Raw genomic sequence first — 27,429 nt, 5'->3', positions numbered from 1 at the left:
TACTTCGGCATGTATAAATATGTAATGTAACATTGAAAGGAACATAATGAAAAAATCAACCTGCTAGTCCCGGTTTTGGGATCAGGGGAAAATCTTTGTGTATATGTGTTTTATGTGTTATTCTCTCACATTGTTTATTTTCTGTGTTTTAGAATTCATATGCAGGTAATTTTTGTACGGGGTTAAACCTACATTTGGTATTAGAGATGTTTTGGCTTCAAGGGGACACCTTTTTTACTGAGGGGTTTCGCTCGAGCTTGTGGTAGACCTTTCTCAGTGGGAGATCTGCGGGATCGATTCTGATGGTGAAAGAAGATGGCGAGTAGTGGAAAGATAGAGATCTAGAAATTTCATGGTCAGAGATTTGAGTTATGCAAACTCAAGATGAGGATCTGTTGGTAGATAAAGATTAGTGGATTGCGGTAGATCTGGGTACTAAACCAATGGTGGTGTCTGATGAAGAATGGAAGAAGTTGGATTGGAAGGCAAAGAGCATAATACGATTGTGTGTCTCAGGTTTAATATTGTTGAATGTATCAGGGGTAGCTACGGCGAAGGGTTTGTGGGACAAGTTAGGGACTTTGTACCAATCTAAGTCTCTGGTGAATAAATTGTTCCTACGGAAAAATCTGTATAACCTGAGGATGAAAGATGGAGACTCAGTGACAGAGAATCTGAATGCATTTAATACTGTGGTAAGTCAATTATTGTCTGTTGATATTAAAATTTCAGATGAAGATAAGTGCATTAGTTTGTTGTGTTCTCTACCAGATTCGTGGGATATTTTGGTTATTGCAATAGGTAGCAATGCAACTGCCTTGCAGTTTGATGAAATAGTCTCATCCTTGCTAACAGAGGATATGAGATGGAAAAATATGGAGAGCCAGAATGTTGATGCCTTGTCTATACAAGGACGGTCCCAGAACAGAAACAAAAATAAGTCATCGAGTGGGAGATATAAATCTAGAGGGAGATCTAAATCTCCAGGAAAACCTGTAAAGGTGGTTTGCTCGAAATGTGGAAAGGAAGGGCACTACAAAAGGGACTATAAATCTAAAGCTCCTGAAAAAGGAAAGGGATCTGATGATGCTCCTTTTGCGGAGGTGAAAACCACCTCAAATGAAGGTGGGGATGTGTACTTGGCTTCTTCAAGTACACATGTAGACCATGAGGCATGGTTGATTGACTCAGGTGCATCCTTTCACTTCACTCCCCATAGAGAGTGGTTCTGCGAGTATGAGAAATATGATGGTGGTGATGTCTTTGATAGGAAGGCTAGAATCATTGGTCACAGAAAAGTAAAGTTGAAGTTACAAGGTGGAAGGGTTAGAACACTTCTGGGTGTTCTGCATATTCCTACATTGGTCAGAATTCTGATTTATGTAGGCAAGATGGATGATGTAGGTGTAAAAACAGTGTTCGAGAAGGATACCTGCAAGATGGTTCGGGGAGAACTGGTATTGATGCAGGGAGTTTGGATTGGAACTCTGTACAAGCTGCAAGGTAGCACTGTTGTTGATGGGTGCAACAGTTCTGTGGTTCCTGAAAGTGGAGTAGAAAATCTAGTGGTCGCTGGAGAGAAGACCATGTTGTGGAATCAAAGGCTTGGACATATTGGAGAGAAGGGTCTTCGAATACTTCATGGTAAAGGTATGGTAGAAGGTATGAGTAATAACTCTCTGGATTTTGATTTCTGTGAAAATTGTGTATATGGGAAGCAGAATCGAGTGAGTTTCCCCTTTGGTGGTAAGAGGGCGAAACATATATTAGAACTTGTGCACAGTGATGTGTTTGGACCTATGAAGGTTCCATCACTGGGTAATTTGTCTGTGTACTATGTATCATTTATAGATGACTTCTCAAGGAATACATGGATATATTTCCTTAAGAAGAAATATGAAGTCTTTGACAGGTTTAAAGCATTTAAGGCTTTGGTGGAAAACAAGAGAGAGAAGAAGATAAAGGTGTTGAGGACAAATAATGGTGGAGAGTTTTACAGTAAGGAATTTGAAGAATTCTGTAAGAAGTGTGGTATAGCATGGTAGAAGACTACTCCATACACACCTGAGCAAAATGGAGTTGCAGAAAGAATGAACAAGACGTTGATGGAAAGGGCAAGAAGCATGCTCAGTGGTGTTGGGTTAGGATAGGAATTCTAAGTAGAGGCAGTGGAGACAGCATGTTACCTGGTCAACAGATCACCTTCATTAACGTTTGAGGATAAGACTCCAAAAGAGGTATGGAATGATAAGAAACCCTCTCTTTCACATCTGAGGGTATTTGGATGTGATGCATATGTACATGTTCCGAACCAAGTTGGATAGTAAATCTGAAAAGTGCATCTTTATTGGGTATAAGGATGGTTTAAAGGGTTATAAGCTTTGGAACCTAGTAATAAGGAAGGTTGTGTACAATCGAGATGTGGTGTTCAGAGAGGGGAAAGATGTTATTAAACATGAATTCCAACCAAAGGAACATTTTTTGAGCTTAAGGAGGAAGAATCATACTCTACAAAAGGGGCGGAATCAGAAGATAAAGAGCCACAAACTCTGGGTGTGAGAAGATTAGTTCGAGAAAGAAGGCAGCCAGAAAGGTATAGTCCATCTAATTTCTATTCAAATTTTTCTTTATCTATTACTGATGATGATCCCAGAAATGTGAAGGAAGCAGTAGATTAAGAGGATGGAAAACTCTGGAAAGAGGCCATGGTTGATGAAATGGCATCTTTGCACAAAAATGAGGCTTGGGATCTGGTGGAGTTTCTGGCTGGAAGGAAACCCATTGGCAGCAAATGGTTGTTCAAGCAGAAGACAAATGCAGAAGGAAAGGTGGAGAAATATAAAGCTCAGTGGTAGCAAAAGCTTATTCCCAGGTGCCAAGAATTTATTTTGGTGATATTTTTTCTCCTGTTGCTGTTGGTACCATTCCATGACCTTCTTTTTCTTCTAGAAACACATCATTTGTCTATCTTTTTCCTCCATAGATCCCTTATATTCCTTGAAATTGATTAATTAATAGCATTATAGTTGTTAGTTTGCATTAAAGTTAATTTATGAGTTTTTATGTTAGAAATTAGGAATTTTTAATAAAAAGGTTACAGGAAATTACAACATCCTGTAAATAGTTCATCATCTGACACATGGCATGACAGGCAAGTAAAAGCAAGGGATAGGAATGAAAACTAGAATGTACAAGCATGGAGAAACATCGATCCTACAACAAATCAAACACTCCTGGTTATGCAGTCAATGCCGGTCAAAGCCTCAACCTTTTGGTGACAAAGGCAGCAACAACCATAGGTTTCCCAAACCGGTTTTGTTTTGTTTCTTTTTGGAAATCGGTTTAGAATGGAAATGACCCAAAAATCATTCCATAGTAAAAGCGGAAATAGCTGCATAGTGAATGTACATTCAATCCAAATGAAAACTGGGTATTAATTGTTTTTAAAAACACGGACATAGTTACAGTTACATGGTTGGTGATCTCTGTATATCATTTTGAGAACAGAGCTTTTGTATGATCTTCAGAACTTAATACCAGAACTCGATTACAGTCACGGTTTTATTATAACATTGTTCATGCGTTAATACCTTAGTTGCTTGAGCGTATTCCAGTGTACCATTGAAACGCGGACGGGCCCTGCGTGGACTGGTATACTGTCATTTTCATTTCATTAGCAGCTTTTGAATATTGAATAGCATGCATAGTGATTAGAGTTATGCTTATAATTTTGTTGCAATCCTTATGAATGGTGTTTATGGTGATAGCTTAAAGGATTTATCGTTAAGATCATTGAACCATATCTTGTAAGAGATCTGATCCATCGTTATATTTTTAAAGCATCCTCATAGACTCTGTTTACATGTATTTAAATTTGTAGTATGCTTTTGATCTTTTATGAATGCTGAGTGTTAACTAGACAGGGCTTTTGTGCACAACATCCTTGTAAGGGGATTAAAATCTCAGTCTAATAATACACAATGTCTTTAGGACAGTTAGATGAGTTGAGTGACCTGAGTGTCAAGGTGATAGGGAACATATCTTCCGTAAAGAAGTATTGTAACCTACCACAATGAACACTTAGTTAGGAATCCTTTATGTCTATAGATTTTAGACGCATGCCTCGAAGTTTACTTACCCTGGTCGATAATAAATTTAGCCTAATCTAGCACCCTAGGTTGGTCACTACATTTTGGCGCCGTTTCCAGGGAGGCGTAGTTAGAGGATTTCGAAAAATTTTAAATAAACAAAAACAAAGCAAAAACACAGATTTAAAAGTCATGTTTACTTATGCCTAGATCTAGAGATAATAAAGGTAGATTCATAAAAATCCCCCATCCAAAAACTAACCTACCATTAGGAGCAGACCCTTTAGGAAACATTGAACACACAACACCAGCTGAGGAAGTCACCATACAAGAATTAGAGGATAAACAAAAATCAGGGCAAAGACTCACACTCATCGAGAGGAAAATTCTATCAGCACACAAATCACAGAAGACACACTTCCCTGGATCCTCTATACAAGGAGAGAGTAGTACAGTGACTCAAAAATATTTCTTTAATCTTCTCTTTGAAACAAGTGAAACTGAACAAGAAACAAAGGAACCTATCAAAATGGCTGAGGAAGGAGATGGATCAGTACCAAATCAAGGTCAAAGAGACGAGGAAGAGTCAACCTTTAAATTTCCCATTCAAGAACCACAAGAAGATGATGAAATAAAAATGAAAAACATACCTCCATCTGTGCTACCAAATTTTTATGGCATGGCTTTAGAAGACCCAGATTCATTCTTGTTTGAGTTTGACATTGTATGTCGAACATATGGTTACACAGATGATGCCCACAGACTTAGACTCTTCCCAGAAACATTAAAAGCATCAACATTAAGATGGTTCATGGGGCTTGGTGAACATGCAATAACTGATTGGGATGGCATGAGAAGAATATTCCTAAAGAAATACCAACCTTATTGTAGATCGAAAGATTCCAAAGATGATATCTTTAGGATGAACCAACAAGAGGATGAAAATTTAGAGGAGTACTTAGAGCGGTTTGTTTACAATTTACAAAAATCAAAACACCGAACCATGCCTCTTGATTTGATTCGAACAATATTCTTGAAAGGCATTCGAGAGGAATACTTAGATGATCTTAATTTAATGGGAAAAGGTGATATTTCTACTTTACCTTTTGAAGAAATTGCTGAGTTATGTGAAAAGTATTCTAGGAGCAAAGCTAAAATTGGAAAAAGAACCATATCATCCAAAGCCACAAAATCTGCTTCAGCAAGTGTCACAAGGGCTGAAATAGGGAACCTGTTAGAGGAATTCAAAATAGATTTGTTAAGTACCTTTGGAACCCAAATTGACACTCTAAAAGCTAAGAAGAGACAAGAAGAGGAAGATCAGATGATAGCTATCTTTTGCCCAAAATGCTGGAAGAAACATGCCTTAAAAGACTTCCCATTAGAAAACATTCAAGTTTGTGCCTTTTGTACTGAAAATCATGATATATTTCATTGCTCTAAAGTCAAGTTTTTGCAGAATTGTAATGTGGCAGCTAATGTAGATATGGAAAATGTGTATTACATGGGCGCAAAGAGACCATGGCAACCAAAACTAGCACCTCAAGGTATGTTCCCAAACCAGAATTTGCAATTTCCTGTACATGATAAGATGTATGCTCAGAATTCATGGAATGTACCCATGCCATGGTAGCACCAAAATTACCCACAAAAACAATGGGGACCATCTCAGCAATACTCTCAACAATATCATTCATATCCTCAATCATACCAACCATATTCGCAGCCATATCAACAATATCATCAGCCATACTCGCCATATCCTCAATCATATCAGCAGTATCCTCAGCAGCAAGTTGTTTACCCACATCAACCTCAACCCACTCAACAAGCATTTCCTGCTCCTCCACCAATAAATCCACCACAATTACAACTTCCATCTAACTCACAACCTCCTAGACATACTCAAATCCCTGCTCAACCTGTACCAAATCCAAATAACAGAGCAGAGAGACCAGCCTACAATGTAGATGAGGGAACCTCATATCCCACATTACCCTTGAAAAATATCAATTTGAGGTCTGGTAAGGTACTTCACAAAGAATCTCCAACAACTGATAAAAAAGAAGAAAACGAAGAAAATGAAAATGAAACTTCAAATCAAAAAAAGCAAAACGATGACACCAAAAATAAACAAATGCAACCATTGCATCCACCACCTTTTCCATATCGATTGGTCCAAACAAAACTTCCAATGTCTATACCACAGTTTGATGTTTTAGATGAGCTCAAGAATGTCTATATAAAAATTCCACTACTACAAGCCATAAAAGACATTCCCATATATACTAAAGCAATCAAAGAAATGTGCCTTAAGAAGCCCACTAGGAAAAGGGTTGACCCACAAACCATTCATGTTATTGGACATTTAGCTGGCCTTATGACAAACACCATCTCAATGGAAAAGTATGTTGATCCTGGTATTCCCAGAGTCACTACAATCATTAACAACATACATATTCCAAACACCTTAATAGATCTTGAGGCCGCAATAAATGTCATGACTCTTGAAACCATGAAAACACTTCAGCTCACAAATTTGCAGCACACAACAATTGTTTTAGAACTTGCTGATAGGTATAAAGTGATTCTTGAAGGGATTTTGGAGGACATAATTGTTTTGTTGGACTCTTGGGAGTATCCAGTGGACTTTTTAGTTCTTCAACCCAAATCCAATTTAGGAGGGCACCCTATCATCCTTGGTAGACCATGGTTAGCAATTGCTGATGCATTCATAGGATGTCGATAGGGTAATATGATCATTTCACGAGGAACTGAAAGAAAACAACTCACTTTTTACCCATCAGCACAATCACCAGCAGTAGCACACAATTTATGGCTTGACGATAAATACAATGATAAAGAAGAAGTACAATCTGTTTTTAGCATCAACCAAATCTATGATTGTCAAGAACATAATAATGATGATTTGGTAGAATTGTTCCTTTCTCAACCTGATATTTCCGAAAATTTGAGAAATGACCACTATCATGCTGCAGATGAAATTTTAGCCCAAAATTTTTAGGAAACATGCACCATTCAATCTTTGCAAACAACATTCCACAATATTTTTCCCATTCAAACCATCACAAACACATAGATTAAGACCATATAGATTAGTCCAGGAAAAACTTTGAATATTGGCACTCACCTAGACTCATCTCAGCAAGAGAAATTGATTCAATTATTGAGAAAATACCAGAAAGCATTTGCTTGGGACTACACCGATATGCATGGGATTCACCCTGAAACATGCACTCACCATATTTATACCGATAGTACTATCAAACCAGTGAGGCAACCGCAGAGACGAATGAACCCATGCTCTAGGATATTGTTAGAGAGGAATTACAAAAACTGTTGAAAGTTAATTTTATCTATCCTATCTCTGACAGTCAGTGGTTATCCCCATTGGTAGTAGTGCCCAAGAAAAATGGTAAGTGGCGGATTTGTGTCGATTATAGACAATTGAACAAAGCAACGCTCAAAGACTATTTCCCACTACCATTTATTGACCAAGTGCTTGACACATTAGCTGGGAAATCATCATTCTCTTTTCTTGATGGTTCAGTGGCTACAACCAGATCAGGATAGCCTTAGAGGACCAGGACAAAACCACTTTTACTTGTCCCTAGGGCACTTATGCTTATAATGTTTTTCCATTTGGACTTTGCAATGCTCCAGCTACATTTCAGAGAGCTGTATTAGCTATTTTTGCTGATTTAGTTCATGATTGCGTTGAAGTTTACATGGATGATTTTTCAGTGTATGGAGATTCATTTGAGCATGCATTAGAGAACCTTGAATTTTTTTTGAAGAGATGTATTGAAGCTAATCTGTCCCTGAGCAATGAAAAGTGTTTTATGATGCTAAATGAGGGGATAGTATTAGGCCACTATATTTCTTTTCAAGGCATTAAAGTTGTTCCATCGAAAATCCAGGTCATTGTCAATTTTCCAATTCCAAAGACTCAAAAAGAGGTAAGAAGTTTCCTTGGGTATGCAAGCTATTACAGAATATTTATTTAACATTTTAGTAAAATAGCTTCACCTTTTTTCAAGCTTCTAGCCAAAGATGTACTTTTCAAATGGAATGAGAATTGCCAGCAAGCATTTGAAACACTCAAAAATAAGTTGTCAACCACACCAGTCTTAAAAGGACCTAACTGGAACCTACCATTTCACATCTTTACAGATGCATCTGATACTGCAGTAGGTGCCTCATTAGGCCAAAAATAGGAATCTTGTCATTACGCCATCTATTTCATTAGCAAAAATCTAACACCTGCAGAATTAAACTACACAGTCACAGAAAAAGAAATGCTTGCCATCATACATGCTGTGAATAAATTCCAACATTATATAACTGGTTTTGAAGTTTTTGTACATACTGACCACTCTGCCATTAGGCATTTAATGAATAAACCAGTAATTAGTGGCAGAGTTACTAGATGGTTATTATTGTTACAGGAATTTAACATCACAGTGTTAGATAAACCAGGTAAGGAGAGGTAAGTGAGGAGAAACTGGAGCTCTGATGGCGACAGAAGGAATGAGGGTCCGATAGCAGGCGCATAGGCGGGACCTAGGGCCGTAGGGCCGAGGCCTAGGGTCCAACAGGCAAAGGAACGGAATGAGGCGACGGTCTTCCTTTTCCCTGGTGGTCAGCGACCAGGAAACGACAGGTGGAGGTTGGGGGTCGCTGAGAGACAGACACCTGGGGGCTTCTTGGCAGCAGTAAAAATTGAAGGGTTCACCAAAGGAGAAAAGGAATAGGAACCACGCGGGCAGAGTTTTCATCGAAAATAACAGCCGACAAGAAAACTGAGAACCATGACCATAACCATGGTTAACTTCGATGAGCTCATAGACCTCGATCCAGCAATGGAGGACATTCTTTCGGTCTGGGGGAAAGACCCTACTGCACAGAATATCGAGCGATATTTCGGAACGGTTGAAACCCTAGTTTCTACTCCGTTTTCTCTGGAACCGATAAGATTAAGCAAAACCCTATTAAAATCGTCTAAGGAATCGGAGGGGAATGCAGTGGCTCATCAGGGGATAAAGGGTTTGCAGCAGATCAAAAGGCAGAGTGAGGAAGAACTACATGCAGGATTCCAAAAACCCTTCCATGGCAGCAAGGGGAAACTCGTGCCCATAGGTCCGATTCTCTCTGGAGGCTTAGAGGACATAGTTAACCTTGGATCGAATGTTGGGCAAAGTCTTGAAGGAGGTGTGGGAAGGATCGCTCCAGTTACCAGGGTTTCCATCGCTAAGGGATCAGACAGACCCAAGAAGAAAGATGGGTGGAAGGAACTCGGCTACGAAGGCTTTCAGGATCCATGGGGAAACACTGACGGAACAGATCAGGGTACACAGGCAACAAATCAAACCCTATCTGAGCCCTATATTCTATCTATTAACAACTCGGTACTGGCCACACCCGAGACAAGATCACTACCCCTGATCTCTGGACCAGAACTTCAAGGAAGGATCGAGGAAAATGAGGAATTAAAAGAACATGACACAGTAACAAAGAATAAAGGGGGGAAAAGAAAAAAATAGAGAACGATCAATCCTCAGGAGATAGGAGGGAATCTGGTTTTAGGTATGGACGTGCAGATAGAAGAGGCTCTAGAGGTGGCAGAATGCACTCTGGTTGGCAGGGCAAGGGGGAAAAAATTCACATCCGATTACATCCATTCATGGGGGAAGCAAAATTGGCAGTCCGAACTCATCAGAGATTTCAGGGTAATGACCCTAGCCAAAGGATGGTTCTCGGTGCGCTTTGAGCACAAAGAGGCAGCAAAGTGGGTCATTGAGAGAAATTGGGCCTTCGGGAACATTCCGGTTCTGTTTAAGAAATGGAGCCCTCTGTTCGACGCAAACCATGAAAAAACGGATGTTTACCCGGTTTGGGTAAGGGCACCAGGGTTACCATCCTTTCTTTGGGTCGAGTCGGTCTTCAAAGCTATTGGGAACAGGCTAGGCACGTTTTTGGAGGCAGACATGTCATTCATGGAAACTCAACACAGGGCAATGGCTCGGATTCTAGTTAGTTTAAATCCAAGTGGAGGGTTAGCAGAGAAGATTAATCTCCAATACAAGGATTACGTCTTCGAACAAATTCTAGACTATGAATATTTGCCTTTCCGCTGCCATAGATGCCACGTCGTCGGGAATTTGGCCAAGGAATGCCCCTTGGGCAGGCAACGAAGAAAGTTTCAGAGGACGGTGGCGCACATGGAGAGAGAAAACAGTCAGAACCAGACTCGACGGGAAAAGGAGAACTCAGAGCATCAGGAGGGAGAAGATATGGAGCTAGATCATCAGCAGGGGAGGCAGACTCAGAACGTAGCAATTCAAGTTTCTCCAAGCAAAATGGAAGAAGAAGGCACTGAGCCTGGGAACGAATCAACAGACTTAGAACCTCCCGAGGAAGCAACACCGATTCAAAACCGCATCTCAGGTGAGGACTCTAAGGGTACGAGCTTAGATCCTAAAAATCCCTCTGGTTTTAATTCAGATAATAAAGATGAATGTCTGGTTCCCAATCCTCTTACAAAAAACTCTTTTCCTGTTAATAAATATAAAAATGTAATCATAGATGGATGCAATATGGAAATCTGTATAGAATCGATCTCTGCTGCTATTCCCTCCCTAGATCTGAATTGTGATGGGTGTTGTCCTAAACCTTCCTCCCTGGTCCCTCACCCCGTTTGCCCTTATAACCTCCGATCTCAGGATAGCAAATCCAATCCCCTATCCTCGGTGGGTGGCATAGAGCAAACAATCCCTCAGAGCCAGACCAGGAAAAAACGGGGAAGGAAATCAAACCTTTCCATGGCCCAGGTTAAAGCAACACATGATGTGGCAGACGGGAAGCAACAATCAATTACTGGGGAACTTAGAGCGGTGCAGGGCCCTGAAACTGTTTTAAAATGATCATAACCTCATGGAACTATAGGGGTTTAGCCAGTAAACCCAAAAAACTGGCTCTTAGGGAGATGGTTATGAATTCCAAGGCGGATGTTCTTCTACTCCAGGAGACTCTAGGGAATGGAGTAGAAATTCAGTCGTTGCTAAATGGCCTTCTTCCAGGTTGGAAATTTTCAGCCATAGACTCAGTTGGTCATTCTAGAGGGACGGCTGTAGGTTACAGAGAAGGGAGAATCAAGATAAGGAACCAATGGGGAATGAGGCAGGCGATGGGAATGGAATGTCAATCTCCAAAATTCGAATACCCTATAACAATTCTCAACATATATGGACCATGCCAGGGAAGGATGCCCTTCTGGAACAATTTGATGGCAAATTCTTTAATGAAGAGCAAATACATGGTGCTAGGTGGATACCTTAACTTCTCATTAGGAAGAGCGAAGGCTTGGGGTCCAGCGGTAAGGGAGGATTCGCTAACAGATTTCTTCCAAAACCTATTAATAGCAAATAACCTGTTAGATGTTAACCTCATCAAGCTAAAACCGACCTGGCGGAATAGAAGAGTCGGACATGCAAGAGTGGCGAAGAGGCTGGACCGTTTTCTCATAAATGAGGACCTATCTTCCATGATTCCTTTATTCAGGCAATGGGTTGAAGAGTGGGGGCCTTCAGATCATTTCCCAATTTACCTTGAACTCTCCAAGACACCCCCAAAGCCACCAGCACCTTTCAAGTTTAATGCATCTTGGCTGCAAGAAGGCTCTTATAACATTCTTTTCAAAGAAACTTGGATTCACCCAGACAGAAGATCCACTGAGGATAAAGGATTCTTGTTCATGGAAAATCTCAAACGACTGAAGAAAGAAACAATCAAATAGGAAAAAGACAGGAAGGCGAAGCAGACTGAGGAAATTTCTAGGATAAACGAGGAACTTCAAAAACTGGAGAGCATAGAGGAGGATGGCTATGCGACGCAGGAATCAAAAGAGAGAATTCTATCCCTGGAGAAACTCAAAAATCAAATTCTGCTGGCAAAGGAGGAGGAGTGGAGACTTAAGAGTAGAGCAATCTGGTTAAAAGCAGGAGATGAAAACACGAGCTTTTTCCACAATTATGCAAAAGGGAGGAAGAGCGCAAACACCATTTGGAATCTAAAAAATGATGAAGGAAGGGAAGCTAAGACGTTTGAATCTTTGTCAGCTTTTGGACAGAGACATTTCCAATCTTTATTTGCAGACCAAGGAGAGGCCACCATCGCTGAGGTCATCAAAACAGCGCAATGTTTTCCTAGGTATGTGGAGGAGGCAGAAGCGGAGGAAGTTATGGACCCTGTAACAAAGGAGGAGGTGGAAAGTGTCATCAAATCTATGGCAAAAGAGAAGAGTCCTGGACCAGATGGCTGGACCGTAGAGATCTTTCTCCACTTCTTTGAGCTAATAGGAGAAGAAATAACAGAAGTAGTAGAGGAATCCAAGAAGAAAGGAGAGATCTACAACCCCTTCAATGCTACTTTCATAGCTCTCATCCCAAAAAAGGAAGCTCCTGAAACCTTCGAGGATTTTAGGCCTATATCATTATGCAACAGTATATACAAAATAATTGCTAAAGTGATAGCGCTCAGAATCAAACCAATTCTGTCAAGGCATATTTCATCTGAACAATTTGGTTTTTTGAATGGTCGGCAAATACATGAAGCAATTGGTGTGGCACAGGAGGTTCTTCACAACGTAAAGCAGAAAAATAAGAAAGGAGCTGTCCTAAAAATAGACTTATCAAAAGCATATGATAGGATTAATTGGATTTATATCCGCCTGCTATTAACTCACATAGGCTTCAAAGTGGACTTTATCAGTTGGATTATGGGGTGTATCACAAATGTTAGCTATGCAATCCTCATCAACGGAGAAGCCACCCCTTTCTTTAAAGGACAGAGGGGGTTGAGGCAAGGCTGCCCCCTGTCTCCCCTGTTATTTCTTCTTGTTGCTGAAGGATTGAGCCAGCTGATTCAAAAGGCCAAAAGGGAAGGTAAGGTAAAAGGTATAGAAGCGGCTGTAAACATGAATATATCTCACCTTCTTTTTGTAGATGACATTTTGGTTTTTACTAATGGTGCCTTTAATGAAATAAAGGAACTAAAAAACATATTTGATCTTTTCCTGAAAGCAACTGGAATGCAGATCAACTCCAGGAAATCACAGATTATAGTGGAAGGTCTAAATAGACAAGAAAAAGATCAGATAAATTCCTTTTTTCCCTATGAAACATGCAATATGGAATCCCCATTCAAGTATCTAGGGTTCTGGCTGAAGCCGAATGCCTACAGGAAAGAGGACTGGAACTGGCTGATTGCAAAAATCGAAGCCAAAATAACTCATTGGAGTTATAAATGGCTCTCTAGAGCAGGGAGGCTGACCCTAATCAAATCTGTGCTGCTGGCCATCCCAGTCTATTGGGCTGCTCTAACATGGGTTCCTAAGGGAGTCTTGGAGAAAATAAGGAGAATTTGCAGTAGATTTTTATGGGCTGGTTCTAAAGAGAATGCGGTTCTCCCATGGGTTGCCTGGGAGAAAGTGGCAAGGCCAAAAGATTGGGGAGGATGGGGGATAAAAAGCCTTCCTGACTTCAGTCTCACATTGGCAGCCAAATCAGGGTGGAGACTTATAAAGATGGAAAATCTTTGGACGAGAGTGGTCAAAAGGAAATATATAGACCCGGTTCCATTAGAAGAATGGATCAGGAACCCAGCAAAGTATAAAAAGAATGTCTCGGTGATATGGAAAGCTACGGTGGAGTCATTCAAAGTGATAGAACAAGGATTGGCATGGAAGATTGGGAATGGTAGGAATGTGAAGATAGGGAAGGATCCATGGGTTGGCTGCAATGAAAACTATGCCTTATCCCCTGGGCTTGTCCAACACTTAGAGAACAAAGGCATACGCTTCTTAAACCAAGTGGATAAACTTGGACACTCAACCATTTGGGGACAAGCCTGGAAAGATGAAGAAGACCTAGAACTAGAGCAAAGATGGAGGAATGAGTGGAGAACTTACACTCAGGAACTGTCTAGATCCAATGTAAGACTGAAAGATAGCAGGGACGAGTTCATCTGGGCGCATGCAGATTCGAGGGAATACTCATCAAAAAGCGGTTACAAATTCCTCATGACCAGGAAAGGGTGGGGAACTCCTGAATGGTGGCCGAAACATCTGTGGAAACTCAAAAGTCCACCAAAGTCAAAACTTCTATTTTGGTGCATACTTAAAAATAAAATCCCAACCTGGGACATCCTGCAGTCAAGATATATGCACGGGCCTGGGAGATGCACCCTTTGCAAATCTGAAGATGAAACCATAAATCACCTGTTTCTTAAATGCCCAGAAACTCTCAAGATATGGGGAGAGGCAGGAAAATTACTGAATAACAAGATTGAATGGGCAGGTGATAACCTGCTAGAGGTATGGAAAAAGTGGTGGCAACTATATCCTAATGGGAACATGCGCAATCTACCTCTGATCATCAGCTGGGGGGTATGGATTGCAAGGAATAGGAGTATATTCCAGGATAAGGAAACCCCAGCGACAGTCATAGCAATCCAAAGTGTTTCTATCTATACTAGTATTCCTGAAGCAGAGGAGAATCAATCTAAAAGACAAGACACAGGAATTCAAATAAAAGAGGGAGTTCCCTGGGCCTTCTTCGATGGAGCTTCGCAAAATAATAGAGCAGGAGCAGGATTAGTCATCTATGAAAACACAAATCACATCCTCAAAGCCTCAGTTGGATTAGGGACCGGTTCAAATAACTATGCAGAAATGTTCGCTTTGAAACTTCTCCTCTGCTGGCTCATCCAAAGGAACACCCACTCAATTCAGATCTTCGAAGACTCATTAAATGTTGTTAGATGGGTCAATGGACAAAGTACATGCAAAAATCAAATCCTTAAACTTTTGCTGGAGGAAATTTAGGTATTGAAATCTTCTTTTAACAGTTTCTCTTTATGTCATATTTTTAGGGACCGGAATGATTCAGCCGACAAACTTTCTAAGGAAGGTTTGCAGCAGAATCTGGGCAGCTGGCAAATTATAGAGGAAAAACAGGGACAGATCAGCAGATCAGATCAGCCGCCCCATGACTAGCATTTTAGATCTTTTTTGCAGCGTTTCTTTCAAAAGCTTTTAAATATCTTTTTGAAAACAATATCAAGACTTTTATATGAATATTTATATGGCAGCTTACACAATATACACAGTTTGTAAGGGTCATTTTCCTCTTTTGAGGAGACCCATTATTTTTGATGGTTTTTTCAACCCCTTTAAGTAAGGGAGGTCACGGTTCTTGACCAAATAGAATGAAGGTATTTTAGATGTGAATCTTTCCTTTTGAGGAACAGTTGGTCTCTAGCAAAAGACATGATGTTTTTGTGGAAAAAACAAAAGCAGTTTTTACAGCTCAACCAGAGATGCTGTAGCATATGCAATGTAAACTTTTTACTTCCTTAATAAAAATTTTACGCTTTTTATTCGGAAAAAAAAAACCAGGTAAGGAGAATCAGGTGGCAGATTTTCTTTCTAGACTGCAAAATCAAGGTGAGGTTGTTCCGGTTGAAGATTCTTTTCCAGATGAAAATCTATTTGCGATTTCAATAGTGAATCCTTGGTATGCTGACTTGGCCAATTACTTGTCTACAGGAAGAACACCTCCATACTTTACTCTAAAGGAAAAAAAGAGGCTAGTCAAACAAAGTGCTCGATACTCATGGATTAATAGCAATTCATTTTACACTGGTTATGATATGATTATTAGACGATGTGTAAGAAATGATGAGATAATTGATATTTTAAAATCTTGCCATGATGAACCGTGTGGTGGGCATTTTGCAGCTAAGTGAACAACATTCAAGATTCTTAGTCTTGGATACTACTGGCCATCTATTTTTAAGGATTCCAAAAAGTACATGAACAGTTGTGATAGCTGCTAAAGAATGGGTAGGCCAACAGCTATAGATGAGATGCCACTTCAGCCCCAAGTGCACCTAGAGCCATTTGAAAAATGGGCTCTAGATTTCATAGGACCCATTAATCCAACCTCCAATGGTAAGAAGTACATCTTAGTATGTACTGATTACATAACAAAATGGGCTGAAGCAAAAGCACTAGTTCGAGCAACTGAACAAACAGTGGTAAACTTCCTTTTTGAAGAGATTTTTGTAAGGTATGGAGTACCAAGGGAGATAGTGACTGATCAAGGTACTCAGTTTACTTTAAAGTTAGTTAAGGACATCACAGAAAAATGTCAAATCAAGCACAGAAGAAGTACACCTTACCATCCACAGGCCAATGGCCAGGTGGAATCCACAAATAAAACTTTGGAAGTAATTATCACTAAGACTGTGGCAATGAACAGAAAGAATTGGGAAGAGAAGCTCAAAGATGCACTCTGGGCTTATAGAATCACGTGGAAGAATACTACAGGATTTACACCATATCAGTTGGTGTATGGAAAAGAGGTAATGCTTCCTATTGAGTTTCAAATACATACTTTTAAGATGGCTGCAGATTTGGAAATTGACCTGAATGAAGCACAACAAGAAAGAATTCAGCAGTTGAACCAACTGGATGAAATGAGGCAGTAAGTAGAGGAAACAACAATCCTCATGCAAAAACAAAGGAAGCAGTGGCATGATGCACATATCAAGAAGAAGCAGTTCAAAGAAGGAGAATGGGCTTTACTCTTTGATTCTAAATTCAGAGATCATAAAGCCAAGTTTACCACACATTGGATGGGCCCATACGAAATCATTCAAGTTTATGACAATGGATCAGTCAAGCTCATTACTATTGATGGAGAAGGCCACTCCATTACTGTCAATGGTCATCGCTTGAAACTTTACAATAAGCCCATCAGCAAGAAAAATTTTCTTCAAACTGTATCTCAACAGAAAGAGGTTGAGATATTGTAGCCTTCAGCTGTAGTATCTCTGCCTTAGTTTATTTCATTTCAATTCAGAAATTCAAAAGAAATTAAAAAAAATAAATTTAAAATAAAAAAAAATAAAAAATATATATATATATATATATATATATATATATATATATATATAAATAATAATAATAAAAATGGGTTATATGTGAAAACCAGACTCTGGCACACTCTAAACCAGAATTCTTACTTGAAAACCAATTCTTTGGCTGGTAAGAATTCCTTTTCTTTTGTTTCCTGTTTGATTCATCAATTGAATAATGACTTGAGGAAAAGTCAAAGCTTTAGTGGGGGAGAAGCACCAGCATTTTGTTTTTCTTATCTCATCTCCTCATTGTAAATTCTCAAAGATTTCTTATCTTATCTCCTCACTGTACATTTCCAAAGAGTTTGTTTCGGCACTCCAGATTTCAATAAAGAAGTTGTTTTTGTCTTTGTTATAATCAGAGGGACCTGTTTAAAAACACTATGCAGTGGGACCTGTTCTGTTCAGAAGACCATGTTACCAGCACCAACAGTAGTGGGACCTGTTCAATATACATAAAAGGGACCTGTTAAGAGACTGTTAACTCAAGTTACTTCAGCAAAGCTTCAACAAAGTTTCAACAGAGATTCAAAGGTTGCTTGTCACCGAGGCTTCGTAAAACACCAAAGATCAAGGAACCTGCACACATATAGTTCTTTTCCAAGATTTCAAAGAAGCTAAGCTAAACATTTTCCAGATCTCAGAGGGACCTGTTGCATTCAAATTCATCTCAGAGGGACCTGTCATGAACAACAAAGATTAGTCAAGAAAGACTAGTCCTACCTAGCATGCCAATTCAACACTTGATCAACCAATAAAAGTGTAATGTATTCTTTATTTTTAACATTTAAATTCTTAGATTATTTTTAATGTTAAATGTGATGACTATGATTGCTACGATCAATTTCAAAAACACCTACATACCTATCACCCCTTATCATATTCTTAATCCCTATCATCTCCCAACACTCTAGCCTATCCCATATTTATACGATTCTTAAAATTCCCATACTCTCCATATGATTTCTCAATCCCCTCTTATATCACCATCCCAGCCTTTGTTATTAACTCTTTATCGGCCAATCAAACCCTACTGCCGGTCCAACATCTCCCTATTCGGCCAAGTACCAATGAACGAATGACAGGTGGTGAACTGTTTGAAAGCCAAATGTTATACGATTTTGTTCATTATGTTTGAATCGGCCAAATTATAACATGACCACCCGACAAAGTCGACTAATGCAAACAACTATCTGATATCATACTTCAGTACTCCATACATGTTTCCAGCGTTCTCATGATGGTATTCATACGACCTAGTACAACTACTCCTTTGTCATAAAATATGAATATGCTACGAATTGAGTTGAGTCGGTTGTTAAAAAAATTTCATTTCATTCTTAGTTGTTCTATATTAGCAATTCGACATCTGTGATTTCAACAGCAACAAGGAAAACACAGTCATTTGGGTTTACAAGTTTCGACCTCCACCATAATTACAAGACAGTCATCTGGCCATCACTTAAGCCATTGAAGGAGTTAGTTTCGAAGAACAGAGGGCACCCCCAGGTCCGCAGTGTGGAGCGAAAGACAAAGGTAACAAACCAAAATACCTTTGTTAAATTCGTAAGCATAAACGAAGAGGGTTAGAAAAAAAAAATTCCTCTGTCAAAATGACTAATAGGGTAGAGCCAAGCACATTTGACAGTTCTCAGTACCACGATGACTGCATTGCAATTTTAAAAGAAAAACAATGGCTACCCTTCTTGGAGAAGTTTAATGGAAGCAATGAGGAGGTAACTAAACAATTTGCCTTTACATTCAATGGGGAGAAAGCCTTGATACGTAATTTTTCATTCAGGGTCTCAGAAGACACCATAGCACAGTCCTTAGGGATCAGCCCAGAAGGGGAGAAATACTTCAAGACAAAACAGTTCAAAGGAAAATCATGGACCCAATTCATGTCCAGATTGAGGGTTTCATCCGTTAACTGGAAGAAAGGTGTCCCAAGGAGCTGGCTGATGCATCCGTGGGACGAAATGGTGTATGTCATCCAAAAATTTCTTACTTGTGAGGGCCGCTATAGCATAGTTTATTTATACCACATCAAACTACTGTTACATTTGAAAGGGCAGTGCACTATTAGCTTACCATATTTCCTCTTGCAGAGCTTAACCAAAATGTCGAAAACCATCCAAAAGCAAAAAGGTAATGAGGACAAGAGCTTATATCATTTCGGGCTAATTAAAATTCTTATTGAGTATGAATTACAAAGAAGGGGGAAAACGTGGAAGGAATTCTTGGCTGCCAACCAAATCAAAGATGAAGAGGATGAGCAAGAACAACAAGAGCACTCAGGATTTATGCATGACATTGATGAAGAGATTCCTGTGCACAAATCAAGCAATGTACCTCCACCCATTAGTAGTGTGAGGACGAGGAAAATGAGACAAGAGGATGCCCAGAAAGTGGAGCAAGATAAAATTTTTACTACCTATACAAGAAGATCCATGAGAGCACAAAAGACCCAACCACAAGAAGACCAACCAGAATCGAATGCACCTGCACCTATGGACATTGAGAGCAGTGCTCACTCACAACCTGGACCAGAAGCTGAAATGGAGGTTGAGAGCAACAGTAGGCAATAAAAAGTGTCACCACCCGCCATTAAGAAACAAAAGAGGCTGGAAAAGAAAATTGAAAAGTTAAAAGAAGAACTAATGGAGGCCAATATGCTAGAAAACGTCATCAAGAAAGAGAATGAAATGCTAAGAGCACAGAGTAAAGAGACTCAACAGAAAAATGAGAAGTTGAGGGAGCAAATCAAGGAACTCGAGGCTGAACAAACTGACATTTGCAAGTGGGCAACCAAATGGTTTAACCAAAAGAAAGCCCTCAAGGAGAAGTACAAGAGTTTAAAGCATGAGATCCACAGTCAGAAAGATGCCCAAGCTAAGAAGAACATGGATGCATTGTTGAAAGCAGCAGAGGTGCAGGCAGGGACAGCGTTTAGAGGCAGCACATCAGGATTAGCATGAGGGCATGCTAATTCATTAAGCTTGGGGGAGATGTTGGTACCATTCCATGACCTTCTTTTTCTTCTAGAAACACATCATTTGTCTACCCTTTTCCTCCATAGATCCCTTATATTCCTTGAAATTGATTAATTAATAGCATTATAGTTGTTAGTTTGCATTGAAGTTAATTTATGAGTTTTTATGTTAGAAATTAGGAATTTTTAATAAAAAGGTTACAGGAAGTTACAACATCCTATAAATAGTTCATCATCTGACACGTGGCATGACAGGCAAGCCAAAGCAAGGGATAGGAACGAAAACTAGAATGTACAAGCATGGAGAAACACCGATCCTACAACAAATCAAACACTCCTGGTTATGCGGTCAACGCCAGTCAAAGCCTCAGCCTTTTGGTGACAAAGGCAGCAACAGCCATAGGTTTCCCAAACCAGTTTCATTTTGTTTCTTTTTGGAAATCGGTTTAGAATGGAAATGACCCAAAAATCATTCCATAGTAAAAGCGGAAACAACTGCATAGTGAATGTACATTCAATCCAAATGAAACCGGGTATTAATTGTTTTTAAAAACACAGATATAGTTACAGTTACATGGTTGGTGATCTCTGTATATCGTTTTGAGAACAGAGCTTTTGTATGATCTTCATAACTTAATACCAGAACTCGATTACAGTCACGGTTTTATTATAACATTGTTCATGCGTTAATACCTTAGTTTCTTGAGCGTATTCCAGTGTACCATTGAAACGCGGACGGGCCCTGCGTGGATTGGTATACTGTCATTTTCATTTCATTAGCAGCTTTTGAATATTGAATAGCATGCATAGTGATTAGAGTTATGCTTATAATTTTGTTGCAATCTTTATGAATGGTGTTTATGGTGATAGCTTAAAGGATTTATCGTTAAAATCATTGAACCATATCTTGTAAGAGATATGATCCATCGTTATATTTTTAAAGCATCCTCATAGACTCTGTTTACATGTATTTAAATTTGTAGTATGCTTTTGATCTTTTATGAATGCTGAGTGTTAACTAGACAGGGCTTTTGTGCACATAATCCTTGTAAGGGGATTAAAATCTCATTCTAATAATACATAGTGTCTTTAGGACAGTTAGATGAGTTGAGTGACCTGAGTGTCAAGGTGATAGGGAACATATATTAACCTTCCGTAAATAAGTACTGTAACCTACCACAATGAACAGTTAGTTAGGAACCCTTTATGTCTATAGATTTTAGACACATGCCTCGAAGTTTACTTACCCTGGTCGATAATAAATTTAGCCTAATCTAGCACCCTAGGTTGGTCACTACAGTTGCCAAGGTAGATTCTATTAGATTATTTTTATCTGTTTCTACTGATTTTGATTTTGAGGTAGAATAGATGGATGTGAAGACAACATTTCTTCACTGGGATCTAGAAGAGGAGATCTACATGAAGCAACCTGAAGGCTTTGTGGTGAAGGGTAAGAAAAAACTGGTATGAAAGTTAAAGAAGTCTCTGTATGGGCTAAAACAGTCACCAAGGATGTGGTATCAAAAATTTGATACATTTATACGGGGACTTGGCTTCACCAGAAGCAAAGCAGATCACTGTGTGTATTTTAAATTAATTGGTGACCGTGTTATTTATCTGGTCTTGTATGTGGATGATATGTTGCTGGTTGGAAATGACAAAGAAATTATCCAGGATTTGAAGACCCAATTGTCCTCCAAATTCGACATGAAAGATCTTGGTGTTGCAAACTATATTTTGGGCATGGAAATTAAAAGAGAACGGGCAAAGAGGAAGCTCTGGTTAAACCAGAGGAAGTATGTCGAGACAATAATGCAAAGGTTTAATATGCAGGATGGTAAACCAGTGAAGGTTCCTATTCCTATAGGTGTACAGTTATCTGCTAAACAATGTCCCAAGACACAAGAAGAGGAAGAGGACATATCCCGTGTTCCATATGCAAAGTGCAGTCGGTAGCCTGATGTATGCGATGGTCTGTACGAGAACAAACATTGCACATGTAGTGGGAGTATTGAGCAGGTTTATGTCAAAACTAGGGAAGGAGCACTAGACAAGAATGAAGCAGGTTTTCAGGTATTTGCGTGGCACTAGTGATTATGGTTTGTGCTACCAAGGAAGACCAGGATTGGACATAGTTTTGGATATCTATGGCTTTGTTGATGCAGACTGGGATGGAGATCTGGATCAGAGAAGATCTACAAGTGGGTATGTGTTTAACCTATTTGGAGGTGCAGTCAGCTGGATGAGTAAGAAACAATTTGTAGTGGCATTATCAACTACAGAGGCAGAATACATGGTAGCCACTCATGCAATCAAGGAAGAAGTTTGGTTGCAGAGATTTTGTTCAAGTATGGGGTTAGTACAAGGAGCTATAAGGATAAACTGTGACAACCAAAGTGAAATTTTCTTGGCAAAGAACCCTGCTTACCATTCAAAGGTAAAACACATTGATGTGTAGTATCACTTTGTGAGGGATATGATAAAAGACAAAAAGGTGTTGCTAGTAAAGGTGGACACTTTGAAGAATACTGTAGATGCATTGACAAAATCTATGAGCTTTGAAAAGTTCTCTTGTTGTAGAGAAACAATGGGCGTTGCAGGGCTGGATAAATGACTAAGCTCTCCTGTGGCCCCCTATGGAAATAAAAAAACAAGTGGGAGAATGTTGGGTTGTGTTATATTCTTTCCATGACTAGTCGACGTAGTTAACTGGGGGGTTAGAGGGGGGGTGGAGCCCCCCTTTTGTTGTGCCGATTGCGCAGCAAGGGGGGGCGGTGTCACAGGGGGTTTGAGGGGGGTGGGTAGCCCCTCTCTATGGGGTCCGGGCCGGGTAGCACTCCGGGGAAATTTTTTTTGGACCCTATATTAGGTTAGGCGGACATACCTATGGTTTTGTGCATGTTTTTCGTACATGGTATTGCACGCGATGGCTTTCAATCCATGATTTTGGATGCAATGGTTTTCAGTCCATGGTTTTGGACACAATGGTTTTTGGTCCATGGTATTGGATGCTTCGACATGTATAAATATATATTGTAACATTGAAAGGAACATAATGAAAAAATCAAGCTGGTAGTCCCGATTTTGGGATCCAGGGGAAAATATTTGTGTATATGTGTTTTATGTGTTATGCTCTCGCATTGTTTATTTTCTGTGTTTTAGAATGCGGATGTAGGTAATTTCTGTACGGGGTTAAAACCTACAACTCTTTGACTAACATGAATTTTCAACTTTGTATGTGGGTCTCTTGGACTTCCATGTTATATTACATTGATTAAAATAGTATGGCCCATAGTAGTGATGTGGCTGAGATGACTCATGACATGAATCAACATGACAGTGCTAGTATGTTCATGCTGATGGTGGTGTCCATGTCGAGCAACAGTGCCTCTGAGTGATGAGTGTGGTCTTAGTGTATCATAGCTTCACCTTCGCATGGAAAGGTGTGTGGAGTCTTCGGTGGTCTTAGTGTTTGCCTGATGTTTCATGTGCATGTGTCCCCTTCGCTGATACTTGGCATGCTTCATGTGTTCATCTGTTCACGAAAAAGTCTCCTAACATGTGCTCCTTATTCATCTCGTTCATTATCTATGCAACTTTTTGGAGGAGTGAAGCTTGGGGTCACTGCCTGGTTAAACTCTTCGTTGACCAGTTGGAGGCTTAATGGATTATCTTGCGAGCAACACAGATTGAGATGGATTCTTGGGCAGCTTCTGCACTATTCTGGGTGACAGTCAGCTAGGTCGATTCTAGGATTGCGCAGTGCAGACTGCCTGGGAGGCAACCTCAAGCTCTGTGCAATTCTGAGTAGCAATACTTGGTCACTGAGGGCTAAGACTACGCAATGTAGCTCAACGGAGGTCTGACTAATGGAGGGTGGTCTAGTCGATATCTTTTCAGCAAAATGACTGTGTGAGCGAGTGAAATTGTGTATGCATTACCTTGAGAACACACACTCAACATGACTTGATGACAAGACACCTCAAACCAAAAAGATAACATATGCTCAGTGTGATTGACCGAAGGGTACGGGCGACAAGTGTGACACCTGAGATAGATCATTGAACGACTGCAACGACACTTGGGTGACATTGCATACAAATTCATGTGTGAGTGAGACATATGCTTATGTATTGAATACAACTTGTACACATGAAGATAAACCTTGAACATAGCCAAAACATGACTGCAAGCATGACATTGAAACTAGGGCCAAACTCCATGTGGGTCATATTATTTATGGTAGATGATACTTTTATTGGATCCCTCTCATTGAGAAGTGTAGGATTGATATAAATATCATCTGATTCCGATAAGTATTCATGGAATTATGAATTTATTTATGTTATAAGACAAATTGTCAAGTTGGCCAACAACTTGTGTAGGCTCAGAAGCCCAAAAGTCATGCCTATTCATCATCTACGTTTTAGTATAAATTGGTGAGGACTTGAAGTCATTTCTTACACTCCAGGTGATCTTCTCCTCTCCACGTCTTTGGGTTTTGGTAAAGGAGAGACACCAAGTGTAATACGCTGGCCTACAAATGAAGCCCTAAACGTAGTGCAAGTGAAGGCCTTATATGTAGCTATAGTCACATGACCCTAAACATAATGAAGATCAAGACACAGTTGGCAAAGGACCCTAGTGTAGTTAAGGGAGATCTTGCCATACCCTAGCCGCAGTAAAAAGGTCTATTATGCAGTTGAAGGAGAAGCCCTAGCTGCTGTCCAAAGGTACCCTAGCCACACTAAAAAGGTCTATTATGCAGCTGAAGGAGAAGCCCTAGATGCTGTCCAAAGGTACTCTAGCCGCAGGTCTAAAGAAATTCTTTGACGCAGTTGTGAAGGTGCTTCAGAAGCCCTACACGCAGTAATAAGGAGCCCTTGATCCACCGTTCAAATATGCTTCTATCTGCAACTAGCCATAGCCAAATAGAGGCTGCTATACACAGTCAAAGCTGGCCTCATTTCCATCTATCAAGAGGAATGTTAATTCACTTTTCTAAGTGGTCCAAAATCCATAGTTAAGGGTGGACCCAATGTGCCCTAACCACAACAAAGTTGTCAGCGTGAAAGTGGCATGGTGTGACAGTATAAGGTTAGTTTCTTCTTGCAAGAGAACCAAGCTAAAGGAGCATAGTATCAGACCTGTTGAGGTGTCCAACGCAGCTTCATACGCTGCCCTAATCCGTAGTCTAAGAAGTCCCATCTGCTGCAGTCATCTAATAGGTATAAACATGGATTGCTGTAGGTGACAACATAATAATTTAGGTTTGCTGGAAGGTGGAACTATAGCCTAACTTCTTTGCTACGTTGCAAGCTCTAACAAGCAGCTAAGGTTGATATACTTATTGCTGCACAATGTAACAATAGGTGACAGATGCATGATGATAGAAGATGCAACATAATGAGACAGCATGATGATGTATGAGGCAACATGATTAGTAATAAGACTACATGTATGGTGCAGCATGATGGGTATGTTCGTAAGGAACAACATAGTAATGGGAGTATCTTAGTCATCTAGGCCCAACACTGTGATGGTACGCCATGGTGCTACACAGTAAGGTGCAACAAACAATAGGTGAATCAGTCACCATGGAGAATCAGTTGAAGCAATATGTCTTCAACTGATCTCATGCCGAAATCAAAAGTCAAAATGTTGGCTTCTATTGTAAATGTATTATCTCTCTCTCTCTCTTTCTCCGCTGAACTTTGAAGAACATAAAAGAAGAATTGATCAAGTGTTTCCCCACATTGTGGGGTTTGTCCCTGGCTACCGCCAGATCTTGTGTCCTCTTGTCTTGGCTTTTCTTCTGCGATTTATATTTATGTTCTATCTATAGTTTACTTTAATGCTGATGTGATTGCTAACTGTGAAAATTTAAATAAATTTCTCTAGCATAGAACATACCTAAAATTAGCATGATATCAGAGCTCAGGTGAAGAAAATACGCAAGCAAGAGTGAAAGAGCAATCACCAAAGACAGTTGGGTCAGCACATAAGGATTAATGGGTTCCTCATCCCTCTTCAAATTCACCGAGGGTTAAGTGGAAGCAGAGAATATTATCAAGGCAGCACAAAGGAAGTTTTTGATGGCCTACTTAAAGATCACTTCATTGGGAAGTACGGATCTAAGAGTGGAAGAAAAGGTGGGTGCCTTGGTTGCAATAAGTTCGACCATTATGCAAAGGAGTGATCAAAGGAATGACTAGTAATACAGGTCATCATGGAAATGGTCGTCTCTTTAAAGAAAGTAAGGAACCCCAGAAGGGTGCACTTTCTAATTTGGTAGAGATGGAAATAATCGCGGGATTATACTTGGAGCCTATGCCACCTATCCCAAAAAGGGTGTAGGGAATGTTACCTCTCAATTGAATGAGGGTAACTCGATTCATTTAAAAAATCTCTTTTATGTGCAGGATCGCAAGAAGAACCTGGTGTCCATTTCAACAATGGAAGTCAAAGGTTACCAGGTGGCACTCATCGATGGAAAGGTACGTGTTTGAAAATAGAATTTTCAAAGATGTTTTTGAGTTTAGGGTTGTATCAAGTTGCAGGAAGTCCACTGGGGACCATGTCCATTAACACAACATCAGAGGTTTGATGGTGATAGGGATACTTGAATTCAAAAAGAGCATAAAGTTACATGTCCGAAATGTACCGAAGGAAAATCCTACAAGGGGAGAATTCCCCTCATGAAATAGGTCCACAGGTTTGGAACAACCCAAGGAGTTTGAGATTCATGATCGGGAATCTCATGTATACAGGTGGAAGAAAGCCCTCTATGGCTTGAAGCAAAGCACATCAGGCATAGTATGAGAGGATTGGTAGCTGTCTGATGAAGCTGAGATTCACTAGGAGTGTGTTAAGTTATGGCATGTTCTATGCTTATAATAGTTTACTTTTCTTTTTTATTATTATCCACGTATTAGCAATCACATGTATATAAAAGTAAAGTGCAGATAGAACATTAAACGATTGACATAAAACAAGCCAAGACAAGAGACACAAGATGTGACGGCTAGCAAGGGACAAACCCCAATGTGGGGAAACCCTTTGATCAAATCTTACTTTATCTTCAATAATCCAGTAGAGAGAAATAGTACATAAATCAGATTTACATTAGCAACAGCAAACCCTAGATCAGTCCCAAACTAGGGCAATCAATATCTCGCAAACCGACCGTCAGATCGACTTGATTCCACCACCAAAAAATGCGTCCTTCAAAGGAGATCTAGATGGACCTACAATGAAGTTATGAGGAGGGAGTCTTCTGGTCAACGCTGATCAAAATTTTGGTTCTACAGTTGCTGCCCCAAAACTGTGTCCTTCCTTCCACATGCG

At 39.9% G+C, this 27,429-nt stretch overlaps 1 protein-coding gene across 1 annotated transcript; it reads left to right on the top strand.

Annotated features, from left to right (window-relative positions):
* The first annotated feature begins 11,094 nt into the window (after positions 1-11,094).
* Positions 11,095-15,162, top strand: LOC149205431 (uncharacterized). Its single transcript, XM_089397403.1, has 3 exons — positions 11,095-11,484; positions 11,905-14,840; positions 15,039-15,162. Exons 1-3 carry the CDS (start codon positions 11,095-11,097, stop codon positions 15,160-15,162), a joined length of 3,450 nt encoding a protein of 1,149 aa, XP_089253529.1.
* Positions 15,163-27,429: the final 12,267 nt, after the last annotated feature.

Source organism: Pinus tabuliformis, chromosome 1_2 (genome assembly GCF_031772625.1).
Source record: "Pinus tabuliformis cultivar Carrire ecotype Pingquan chromosome 1_2, CPIR1, whole genome shotgun sequence".
Taxonomy (NCBI): Eukaryota; Viridiplantae; Streptophyta; class Pinopsida; order Pinales; family Pinaceae; genus Pinus; species Pinus tabuliformis.
This window is presented reverse-complemented; position numbering and strand designations above follow the sequence as displayed.